The sequence below is a fragment of the Myotis lucifugus genome, unplaced genomic scaffold (genome assembly GCF_000147115.1).
Source record: "Myotis lucifugus unplaced genomic scaffold, Myoluc2.0 scaffold_0, whole genome shotgun sequence".
Classification (NCBI taxonomy): Eukaryota; Metazoa; Chordata; class Mammalia; order Chiroptera; family Vespertilionidae; genus Myotis; species Myotis lucifugus.
In genome coordinates this window covers 26,346,900-26,359,731 of record NW_005871048.1, presented here as the reverse complement: position 1 = coordinate 26,359,731, position 12,832 = coordinate 26,346,900, and the positions used below count along the sequence as shown (strand labels likewise).

At 31.3% G+C, this 12,832-nt stretch overlaps 1 protein-coding gene across 8 annotated transcripts in view; it reads right to left on the bottom strand.

Annotated features, from left to right (window-relative positions):
- Positions 1-12,832, bottom strand: part of FAM172A (family with sequence similarity 172 member A) — a 379,783-nt gene that overhangs the window by 216,310 nt on the left and 150,641 nt on the right. For all 8 annotated transcript variants that reach the window (XM_023749992.1, XM_023749974.1, XM_006081215.3 and 5 more), the window contains one exon: positions 5,507-5,725. In XM_023749992.1, coding sequence (XP_023605760.1) covers positions 5,507-5,725 — 219 coding nt within the window. The remainder of the gene's footprint in view (positions 1-5,506; positions 5,726-12,832) is intronic.

Below are 12,832 nucleotides of genomic sequence, written 5' to 3'. Positions count from 1 at the left end.
AAAATCCAATATGTACAGCAGCAACCCCTTGTGGTCTGAGGGGGAAAAATAGTGTATCTATAATTATGGGGGTGAAAATATGTTTTTAAAAAGAATATATGTACATATTTAGCCATTTGACTCAGTTCTCAACCCAACACATTAAAAAACAGATGCTTTAAAAAATGATCTGTTGGCAAGATGCTTGTTAAAATTTTATCTGTTGAAATATTAAAATTCATTATGAATTAATTAACACATTATACAAAAATAAAATATTTTTGTTATATCGTTTTACAAAGTATTATAACCAGTGGTGATTAACACTGGAAATTTTGTGTATCTTGATATGTATTGCTCAAAAAGAAACTAAATTTATAGGATTACCACTGAATTGATGACATTTTCTGTCTTCACTCTTGAATTCAGTTGGCAGATGTTTTCAAGAACAAAAAATTCTGTCTTATTACAAAACATATTAAGCAAGTTTTCATGCCAGGAATGTCTGACATGATGTTTATTGCCTAGACCAAATCAATCCTCTTATTAAGCCATAATATATGCCAGAAAGTACATTATTTCATATTTAAGGAAAGTTGTCACATGAAACAGTAGGTACTTCGATCTCTCAAGCATTGCTCCTAATACATTAGAAATGTGCAATATAATCCAATAGTGAGTCATATCTATTTATACTCACTTTGTAAGTAAAATAAAATTATACTTTGCTAATCTTAAGATTTTAGACCTGGATTCTACGTTACTTCTTCCTGTACATACTAGATATTTGCTAAAATTTGAAAAGAGATTTTGGCTATTTACTGAATTCCAGAAAAAAAGAAAATTCAAATACTTGTATATACTAGGAAAATAAAAATGGTCCCAGAGGTTAAACAATCATTATTGTAATATAAATAAATTGAATTTCATTGCAAAAACATCAGGTAGAAAGTACTCCAGTGGCATTAGCACAGAAGAGAAGAGGCAGAGAGGAGAAGAAAAGACATTTATCAGCCTTCACCAATATTTTGGACATAACCCAAGTCAGAATATCAAAAACATATTTTTTTAAATGAAAGCTTCAGTTTATTGGAGTTAGCTGTTTCTGAACAATTGCAAAAATTCACATGAATCCTGAAAAAAATCCGTCAGAAAACTAGACACCACATATCTTGCATGTTAAGGAATAAGATTTTTTGTGATGGATGTCAACAAGCAATCAATTCATAAATATTTGAGTATCTTCAATGTGTAATGCCAGGCTCTGCCAAGATTCCTATTCTGTGAATGTCTCCTCCACATCTGAATTTTCCTTGTGTGGCCATATAATTTCCTCCCCCTCCTCCACTTCAAGAATTTAAAAAAAAAAAATGCTCTGGTCTAATCATCCTCCTTCTTTACTTCCCATCACCATAGCCCACAACTAAGTCTCTTAGGGAAGAGACAATAAAAAAGTTTTAACCCAGTATTTCATAGATTGGCCTCAAATCACTTTTGCGTATATCCACCTATATGGAATACAAACTATAAAATTCTTCTAATTGGTCTTCTTTCTTAGTTGGAGTACTTGTCTTTCTATGGTCCCGTTTGATGCCAGAATAACTCTTATTCCTATGCTGCAGGTCACATTATCTAGGTATCGCTAGAGTAAGGCCTAGTCTTTTTGTTCTGGTCTCCTTTCAGCGGATTGGATTCTAAGTGTGGGTGTAGTATCAGTTCCTCACTTCCTCACAGTATGCTCTGTACTAGTGTGAAAACTGGCTCATATCTACTTCTCCATAGGGATTGACATGCAATTCCAAAATCTATAAAGCATGCTCAAAGATCTAGAGGGTTCTGGGAAGATCTAGTGGGAAGGCATGAAAAATAAATTGGTAATATTAATAATATTATGAGACAAAGACAATGTTTTAAGATAGCACATGACAAATTCCATATAAGTTAACTAAACATAATAACTTCCAAGAATCATATTAAGGAGAGGTCACTGATTATGGTGAGTGGAGAATGTAGGATATCAGCTTGGAACTATAAGATGGATAGAATCGGATTAAGAGCAGTAATAGGAAGCAAAGTTACAGATCCCAGAAAGCACAAAGTGTATATAGGGTACAAGTACAGCAGTTTGCCTGTATTCTTATCGGCAAGTATGTAAAACAGAAATAGCAGTAGGTCAGAATGAAATATTTCCATTTTCATCCATAATTTTAGCATCAAGGTGATGTAGATGAAAAGAAAACAGAATATCCAACTTTTATATATTCAGATGAAAATGTATAGATCAATCAAGGTATCAAATATATCTTGACATACTTTTTACCATTAATTTTTAGAATTTATTCTAAGCCACTAGATTGGGGAGCAATCATGTAGCATACTTTAATAATGCAGGGCATATTTTAAAAAGCAGTAATGGTTTGGGATTTTAATCCTGGCTCCAACACATTATTAACTAAAAATTTATTGTGAAGGTCCTACTCTATAAATATTCATTATGAAGGCTCTGTTCTAGGCTCTGGAGATGCGGCAGTCAGCAAAACAGAGTAAGTGCCTGCTCTCATGAAACTAAGTTTTGATCAAAAGTTTCCTCATCTGTAAAATTAAATCAATATTAGTGATTCTATTAAAAGAGAAAACATATTTTAATATAATACAATTTATTTATTATTTCTATATTAAAAATATATTACATATAAATTGTTTATAGACATTTAATAGTGTCTACTAAGTTATAACTGGTTAAAAAGTCTATATAATAATCACATGTATTACTATATCATATCAGGATTTCTTTTTTTTTTTAATATATTTTATTGATTTTTCACAGAGAGGAAGGGAGAGAGATAGAGAGCTAGAAACATCAATGAGAGAGAAACATCGACCAGCTGCCTCCTGCACATCTCCTACTGGGGATGTGCCCGCAACCCAGGTACATGCCCTTGACCGGAATCGAACCCGGGACCCCTCAGTCCGCAGGCCGACGCTCTATCCACTGAGCCAAACCGGTTTCGGCAATCATATCAGGATTTCATTACAATTGGTTTAGTTTTCATATTTCAGAAACATATTTTTGTTTTCAAACAGAACAATTTAGTAAAAAAGAAAGGGAGCAAGAATGTACATTAATTAGAAGCCCTGGTTTTAAAACTTAGTTCTACCATTTTATTAGTTATGTGATCCTAGACAAAAATGGACCATCTGTGCATCAGTTTCCTTAACTATAAAATAAGGATAAAATTATTTGATCCACCTACCTCACAGAGTTGTTTCAAAGAATAAATGATAAATTTCTAATGTAAATGTTTATATATAAATAAAAGTTAACTTATCCCCATCACATGCCATGTTTTGTATATGAAAATTACAAACCCTTGTTATTTGGAGCTACGTAGACAGAAGAAGAGTACTAGAAGAACTTATTTCTCAAGTGGATCAAAATTACCCACGAATTAAAGCCCTATATACAAAATGAAGCATTCTTCTCGTTTCTACTATAAGATCATGCCTTACTACATGGAAGTATGTTTAAAGCTTTCAGCTTAACTCTGTTACTTTACACAATTCTAGGAGATATTAAGAGAAAGGTATTTATTAAGAAAAATAACATTTTTTTTGTAACTAAGACTATCAAGTATAAAGCTGTGTTACTTACATGAGACTATTTCTGTCTTTTAGCCCTTTTAATGGAAACCTAGACTGTTAAATGAAATGGGAAAAGAAAGAAAGAGGCAAAAAGACATAATAAGGAAAGAAGTAAAAATGGCAGAAGTGTAAAAGAGATAAAAGAATTAAAGAAAATGACAAAGGGAAAGAGAGCAAATCTTAACAATGAAGCAACATAAAAAGATATTGTCCCTTGGTGTAAGAAAAAAAAAAATCGATGCTGGGATAAACTAAACAGATGTGAAAAACAGAATAAAGAAAATGCACACATACAAGAGAACAAAGAAAAAATCAAAGCAATGGCGACAAGATAAAGACAAAATAGAAAAGAAGAGATAAAACCTACCAGACAGATGTCAGACATAGATGCTTAATCTGTACATATCATAGGCAAATAAAAGAAACTGTATAAGAAGAAATAAAAAACAATACCCAAAATCACTTTGTGTGCATTTCACATCAGCAAGTGAATACTCATAATGATTTCTATATTTCATAAACCTTACATAATCTGCATTTGGGATTTGGATATCAGAGACAGTTTTTATAAAAGTCTGCCTTCAGATAGTGGTTGATAGACTGGATCATATAACAAAAAGCTGAGGACAATCGATAGAGAAGGAGATATGACCCTGATGCAGTCACAGGAAGAAAGGCAGTAACATAACTGCATTAGGAAAAGCAAGCTCCTTACTGATTCCAAGTCTAACTGCTCCCCCACCCCAATAATATATTAATTAACAAGATGCTTTTCAGAAATTTAAATATTATAATCTGCAAAACTTACTCTTGGCTCATTGTTTGATGTGCTTTGGGTATTCTTGGTCAAGAACACATGTTTTGGGGTTTTGAGAATTGATACGTGGCTTTCGCTGCTATTTACATGTCATAACTTACTCAACAGACTGACATATTATCAAATGTCTTGAATACTTTCAGTACCATTCTCAGAAGTATAGTGATTATGCCTTGAACTAGAAGTATATTCAAGAGAATAACTTTGAAAGCCATGTATTTCCCGTGCAAGGTAGTATAAAATAGTTTATTAATGAGCTTTTAAAGTAAATGTAAAAATAGCTCAAGCTGAATAATCTCAAACTTTAATACTATCTTATTGTATAATTTATAAAATGTTAATTATCTATGTTTAAATGTTCTGAATTGTTCACTTTGGAAGAACCTATCAATTTACTATTTTACATACCCTGTAGCATTTTTTACATGCCTTACTATTAAATTATATTTCTAGAATCCATAAAAAGAGCTTTGAAAACTGCATGAGTCTGTTTCATATATATAATACACAGTGTATATCAAGCAGAATGTGTCAAAGTGCAAATAAAATTGTTTGTGCCCCCTGCAGAATTAGAACTCCTTGGGCAGTACTGCTGTAACGATTTCATGCTGCTAGCATTACAAAGTGCAAAGGTTCACGGGGCAAGAAAAAAGCAAATGACAGAGTTCCCTTACTACACTATCCCCAAATATTCTGGCTTAAATATTTATTAAGATATTAATTACTCTTCCCACCACTATCTGCCCACAGAAGTTAAGCTGAGACACGGTGGATGGGTGGTTGCTTATAGAAAAACAACACATTAAAACTATCACCACTCGAGATGAAGACTGATGTTTCGTGTAGTGCATTATTAACTGCTTTTGAGACTTATATAAACTATCACACTGATATAAGAATAATGTGTTTGTAATTTTGATTTAAAAAGCAGAAACATTAAAAAGTAGCACCCATGGAAAATAAATGGTTAAAAATTAAGGAATTAACAGCTTCTTTCAAAAAATAATTTATATGAAGTAAACATAAGGAAAATAATGAAGAAAAGTAATGATCTTACTTATTACTTACTCTGATATACAACTGCATCATTTCTTTTTCTCTTTGAGGGTTACGATACTTCTCATAGAAATCACGTCGCTTCTTTGTTTCTTTAGAGACTTTATCTTTTCTTTCCCGTTTTTCTGCTGGTTCATCTGAACTATCAGAAGATGACGGTACATGTATCTTCGGCTTTTCTACTTCAATATAGTTTTCATTGGGATTCAAAACTATTACTCCATATCCTTCCTGTTTAGAAAGAAAACACAGCTTAATTTAATCCTAGAAACCAATTCATAAAAGTTTCTTTAAAATTCCATGTTATTTAATATATTTGTATATTCATTAAAACATTTCTTCATAAAAGATTATAGTTTTAATTTTTCCAAAAGAAAGGTGTATAAAATTGTTTGCCTGGGTTGTTTATGTAAATAACCATACATTATTATAAGCAGAAAAGACGTAATTTTAACATAAAGATTATAAAGTTTAAAATGTTTAAAAGGTACTTCAGATCTTCTAGAACCCTAAAAATAATTGAAATAAACTGTGAATTAAAAGTACACTTTCAAACGACATTAATATTTATAATATATACTTTGAGAAAATAACCTCTTTAAAATTGAAGTTCAAGATTCAAACTGCATTTTGTTGGATTTTTCTTTCCTTTACAATTTGTGATTCAGTAAGCATTCTTTGTTTGAATGGTAAAAAGGAATAATATAATCTAATATTTATATATGTATATTATAATATGTATATTGTCATAAACATATACATATAGTGTCTACCTCTGTCCCTTGGATTTTTTCCCCTCTCTTCTTTCAGAAAGCCACACAAATCATAAAACAAAATAAATTAATCTTAGTGTAATGTATGGCAGCAACACTTTAACTCTGAAATTGCTTTCTTTTAGATTTTTTAACTACCATAAAAATCTCTTTTCATAAAGAACTAATACAAGGAAACAAGTTTCAAAATTTAAAATACAGCTCATTGAGCTATTAAGCCTTCTAAACATTTTAAAAGCATATTTCCCTGATTTAATGCTAGCAAGGCAAACACTTCTATGGTTATCATTAAGAAAACTTTGGTATTTATATTGTTAGAACTCATGGAATATTCTACCATGAGAAAATAGAGAAGAGTAAACAATTACCACTGACAAGCATGCACAACACACATTTTTGAAAGAATTATGTATCTTGTCTTTTCTATTCAATTCTGTTCTGTGGGTGTCCCAATTTTGCCTTGCACAATCCTGTAAGGTCATACTTAAAACATGTATTATACTGTGGTAAAAACATCAGAGCTACAAAACATAAAACTTTAACAAATCATCCTTACTAAAAAAAAAAAAAAAAAAAAAAGTAAATACATTTCCAAAACTGTAGAATCTTCTACTTCGTTTGAAATTACATTTTTGCCAAACTAATATATAAGAAGATGATTTTAAAAAACTGATAGCAGTAATAATAGCATAGACTCAACTATCTTATTTTTAAGTATGCTATATTGTTGCATGTACTTGTTTTTTTTTTTAACAGCTGATTTCACAAACCAAGTACAAACTTCACTGGGATCCTTTCAACTCTACCCCCCTTCCTCAAGAGATATTATTGTCTAAAACCATGGTTTAGAGACTTTGAAGATCATTTAAGTTCTGATTTTAGTGATAGGACTGTTAATTAAGATATAGTTGTCTTACATACATGAAAACTATATAATGTGTACCAAATTGATTAACAATATCCCACATATTCTTCAATATGTGTTTGAATAGAACTTTTAGATACATACCTCTTTCATGAAAGCCTTATAAAATACTTTACAAGACTTTAAATTTAAACGTTCTACATCAAAGCACAGAAGGCTTTTTTTTTTTTAAGTTTCTTAGCTGGTAAAACAAAGTTTTACCAACAAAAGATATTTTATTTGGTCCTGCTTTATTCTAATCTGTATAGCTATTCAAAAGTCTTGTAATTCATTGTGATCACTGTCAGGTAGACAGATTGTCACTTGGTGATTTTCTACAGTTGGACACACTTGACTAGTTATTAAAATCACATTTGAAGAAATTCCTACCCCTCTTCCTTGTGCCTCTTACAACTTTTCACGCCCTTCTCAAATTTCAGCTATAACTTCTCCTCCCACCAAAAGTAAGTTAAAGAACACTGTTGCACTCTGCTAAACAGGGTGAAATAGAGGCATTCAGTACACTCTCTCTGGTGTAGGGAACATAGTCAAAAAAGGTCACCATAGGCCAAGAAGAAAATTGCCTCCTTACTAGTTTCTGTACCGAGAGTAAGTGGTCTCCTGTCATGTTTCTTCCCTGCCTTCTCTGAGTGAAGTGAACTTTAAATACACACACACACGTACTCTCTCTCTCACTTACACATGAGTTAAAGATGAAAACAGTGATATACTATATTTTAATGATAATTTCAAAAATTTAGACATGATAACAAAGTGGGACTTCAATTGGTAGAACATTAGTATCCTCTGCAAAAGGAATGAATTCCCAATAAAGACAAATACTTCAGACAAAATTTTTGAGTTATAGGAATTACAATTCTTACCCTATTTTATAAGTTAATCACTGGAAAGATTTTCGTAATTATCAGGTTTATCTGAGCAGAACTTTATACTTCAATTTTTAGAAATCATGAATTGGAACATTATTGTGTCTATTTTATTTTAAATGGATTCTGAAATTTGATGTGTCCCATCTAAATAAGTATAAAACAGATACACATAAATCATCAAAGTAGTATTTGTCTAAGTTATTGATTATGTAACTGAAAATTACATGACTCATTTGTCCAATTTTAAAAAGACACAATGTCAATTTTCACTGAGGCACCCAGAGATGAAAAATGATTCTATTTTAAAATCACCACTATACAAATCAATTAAATAATTTTTTATTATTTTTATTTTAACAATGAATGTTTCTCTTTAAACAAATGAATTATTTAGAAAATATTTTACCCTTTAGCTATTTCATACTGTCAATTTAATTAAGGTAACAAATATTCAGGAACATTTTCCACAGAAATGAAAGCTAATTTTAATAAATGTCTTTGTTGAAAATTTAATTACCATTCCATAAAATCTTACATTTTTCAATTAAAAATTTTCTGATAAATTAATTAATGCAATATTCACAAAGACCATTCATAACCATATTATAATGAGTAGGAAAAAGCTAAGTAACAAAGATAACTATCCATTTATGTGCTCTAATCATAGATATACAATAAAATTTCATCTTTTTCTTCTCTCTGTCACATACGAACACTGTCAAACAAGTCCCCTTACATAATAAAACTACAAAGATTTTTGCCATGTCAACCTTAAGATATGGAAGTCAGAGAGTTAAAGCAGAAAACAACAGTAGTTAAATTTACCCACTTAAGGTAGAATAATATTAATTTATATCTTTTTAAAAATCAGAATACCGTTTTAAAAATAAATTCTTTCTATTCCCAGTAACTCAATTAGTACACACAGAAAGAAGAGAAAAAAGATCCTATTTTGACCTTTAACAAATGCTCTCATAAAGTTTTTCAAAACTACTGTAAAAAATCTGGCATCAATTCAATATCATAAAAGAACTTTGCATTGCCATTCTAACAAGGGGCATTCTAAGTATTCTAATACTTACAACCTTAAACATTTTATATTAAAGTATTCCTTTTATATTTAATTATTCCTTAAGCATGCTAAGTTGCTAACAAGATGAAAAGTTAGGTCATTTCAAATATACATGTAGTTTTTTGTTATCTTTAACAAGATAGAATGATCAAACTGATTATCTAACACTGTACAACTAAATAAATAAAACTTTTAGCATGTCTCATACTGATTTACCCAAATCAATTCCAATATCCAACATTTCAAGAGACAAAGCCTACATGAAGTTGTAAATTAACTGTTATTTGACCAAGAAAGTAATAAAGAGGACAGATACTGGTAAAAGTAAGCTTTATCTCTTTAATTTATCTCATTGCATTTTTCTATTCTTTTTTATAGCTATAACTGTAGTTTCATTTTCAGATCAGTGTTCATATGGTATAACCATAGGATCTTAATCTGAAATCCTCAAAATTTTATAGGTAGATATAGCATTTTATTCAGCACAAGTACTTGCTGTGATTGAGACAAAATATATAGGCCTCCAGGCCTTCTTTACTTTGAAGTCTAGAGATGCACTTACTAATAAGTAATAGTTCATTTATCATTCAATCAACAAATGATGGCTTAGGTCAGAGAGGTCTAAAACAAAGAGGTGGTGCCAAACACAGAGAGGAACTCTTGCTATAGAAATTAAACCAGAATAGAAATGTACTTATCAAGAATATTTTACACTACATATATTTTTTAAATGCCTGACCAAAAGCAGAATGTACTTTTGACCCCAGAAGAGACCTTGCTAAAACTGAAGATTTAGCCAAGTTAATTTACCTAATAATTACCAATTATAAAGAAAATTAAAAACAGGAGCAAATTCTATATCTTTTCAACTCTTCTGTGGTTGGCTAAATAAAAAAAAATCAGCTGAAAGTACTGAGCTCTGCGTATTAACCTTCCAACACTACAAGCCACATGTGACCAAAGGGGTCAGGGGCCAAAGTAGAATCCTTTGACCTATGGAACTATCCATTTTGATCTTCAGGCAAGGCTCTGTAAGAGATCATTTTACACAAATTTATCACTCATATTTTTCAAGTTCAGCATTCTATTTGCTTGGGTTGAAAGACGATAGGTGTTCTTCCTCAAGGGAAATGAAATCCAAAGTGTTTATAAACTACATTTACCCATGGTTAAAATGGACAAACCACTGTCCATTCATCTTTCCTGAAAGATGTATGCTGTGTTTATTCTCATCTTTTTCACAAGAAGGGTATGTACATATCACTGTTGCAACATCCTACATGCAACAGTGAAAAGAGGTCATGACAACCTATCAGAAGTCACTAGTGGAGCGTTAAAGTAAACATAGCTGTTGGAGCTGCAGCTCTGCTTGAAAAATGCCCCCTCCATTATTTCAGCAATTTTCTCAAGACGTGACCTGGGACTGAAATGCCTGAAATGTCACTTGACTCTGTTCTGTGCTTCTTCCCAATGTGCATTTAGGTAACAGCACCCTACTAATATCTTGTAAATTGTTTGTCACAGCTATGCTTCAACCTGTAGCTACCTAAATTCTAATGTATACTCCATAGTATAAAAATACCATAATGTGAATCAACATAGACCAACCTAGTAAGTTTGCAACTTCAAATAGCTAGCTCATCAAGTTAGTAAGTAAAAGAAAACATCCTACAAAAAGTTTTCAGAGGACCACCTGTTGTCTATTATTTTTACATAGCACTTACTCATAAATCATAACACAGGGTAATTAATCAAGCTGTCAAAGAGAAGGTCAAAGGTTATATGGTAGAGTCAGAAGGTCATGCATGGGCTGATAGAGGTCAGGGTCACACTGCATTCCTCATTATCAAGTTGGGATGAGAGACGGCCCAAGCAAACAAAAGTGAAAGCAGATGGAGAAGTGAGTGGATAAAAAAAGAGAGAGAGAATTTCACAAACAAAAAGAAAAGTGAAAGAAGACTGTCAGCTGCCTTCAAGTAGAGAATAGAGGAGAAAAGAAATAAACTGAAATGTGCTCAAAGGAGCTCAAAAACATAAAGAAACTACAATTTTATTAATTAAATAAGTTGAATATAACTTTTCTTGGCCATCTGATTAGTGCACACTAAGCAATATTAGAAAATATATGTTTGCTATCTTTAGACCTTCCCTAGTTAATGTGCTTAAGATAAATAGGGTAAAGGCAAAGAGTTCTAAGGATAAAGTATGATTGCAAAAAAACCCACAAAAACTTATGAGGGTTTTTTTCCCCTTTAATAATGTTTCAGGGTTATAACAGAGATGCAAATAGTTTTAAGCTACAGGATAGATAATTTTTGAGTATGATATAATGATATCTACAAACATAAACACATCATAAATGTCCTTTTGAATAACAAAACAGTTATAAAATATTCTATTATTACGCTGGCCTGAATTAGATGCAGAAAACTGTGCAAAATTAGCTGTCACCCTTTGCTCAAAATCTTTGTTAATCTCATTTTGAATGTTTGCAGCTTTATCAACACATGCATCAATGTCAGCTCCTTGGTTACTGAACCGCTGTAGTTGGAAGAAGATATAATTAAAATGTTTTGGCACAGAAAAGGTGAAATTGTATCTTTCCTTGTTCCCTTAGGAGTCTGTAAAACATGAAGGATATATTGACAAACACACACCCTTGTCTCCGGTTCTGACATCCCAGGTCATCCAAGTACTATTTATTTTTAAATATTCACTTTGCACTTTACCCATATTTTCACCTGCTCTTCTTCTAACTTTTACTAGGTTTTAAAATATTATGTTGCTTAAATGTCACAAATTTCTTTTCATATTCATATTCAATATCATATTAAAGCATTCTGTAAAATCACAACAGCATTCTAAAAACATTTACCATTCATTATACAGGACAGAAACATACTTCAATACAGCATTATGAAATTTTTTATATTCTTTGCTTCTCATTTTTATAAAAAGAAATATTCACCCTCTCCCCTACATTAAACTGGAAAGAATTACAAGCTACAACTGTTGCCCAGTCAATAATAGATCAAAATCCTTAAATGGATATAGACACACCTCCTTCATTGCATGGTCCCATGTGGACTTGGATGGACAAATTTATCTCATGAACTTTACTGTTCTGCATGCTAGTTAACACCTTTATGTTTAAGAGTACTGAATGAAAGTCCAATATTCTCCTAACTTCTTATTAAATTCCATCATAAAATTGTGTCAATCTCAAAATATTATCTTTTACCCAATTAGATATCATACAATATATGCTTCCATTTTAAAGTTACTCTTAAAACCTGCTTAAGAACCATGGTACACAAATCACTTTATCTTAACATATTTCACCTTTCTTTTTTTCCCCAAATTAAAATATCATATTTTAAATATTCTTGTTGTTTCAAGGGTATATTAATGTTTTGCTTGTAGTTCTCAAGTCCACTTACAAGGATGTGGACATAATGAACGAGATCCCATGTATTCAATGAGTCAATAATTCATTAAACACTGACTTTATACAACAAATATTAAATAAGCAGCAACTATCTACCAAGCACTCTGCTAGGTATAGTGCTATATTTATGAACCACCTTTTGAGATATTTCCATTCAGTAGAAAATCCTAAATCAGAATTAAGTGCAAATCACTAAGATGTCTTATTTTATTCTTCAAGAAAAAGAGGAATATACAAAGGAAAAAAAGGAG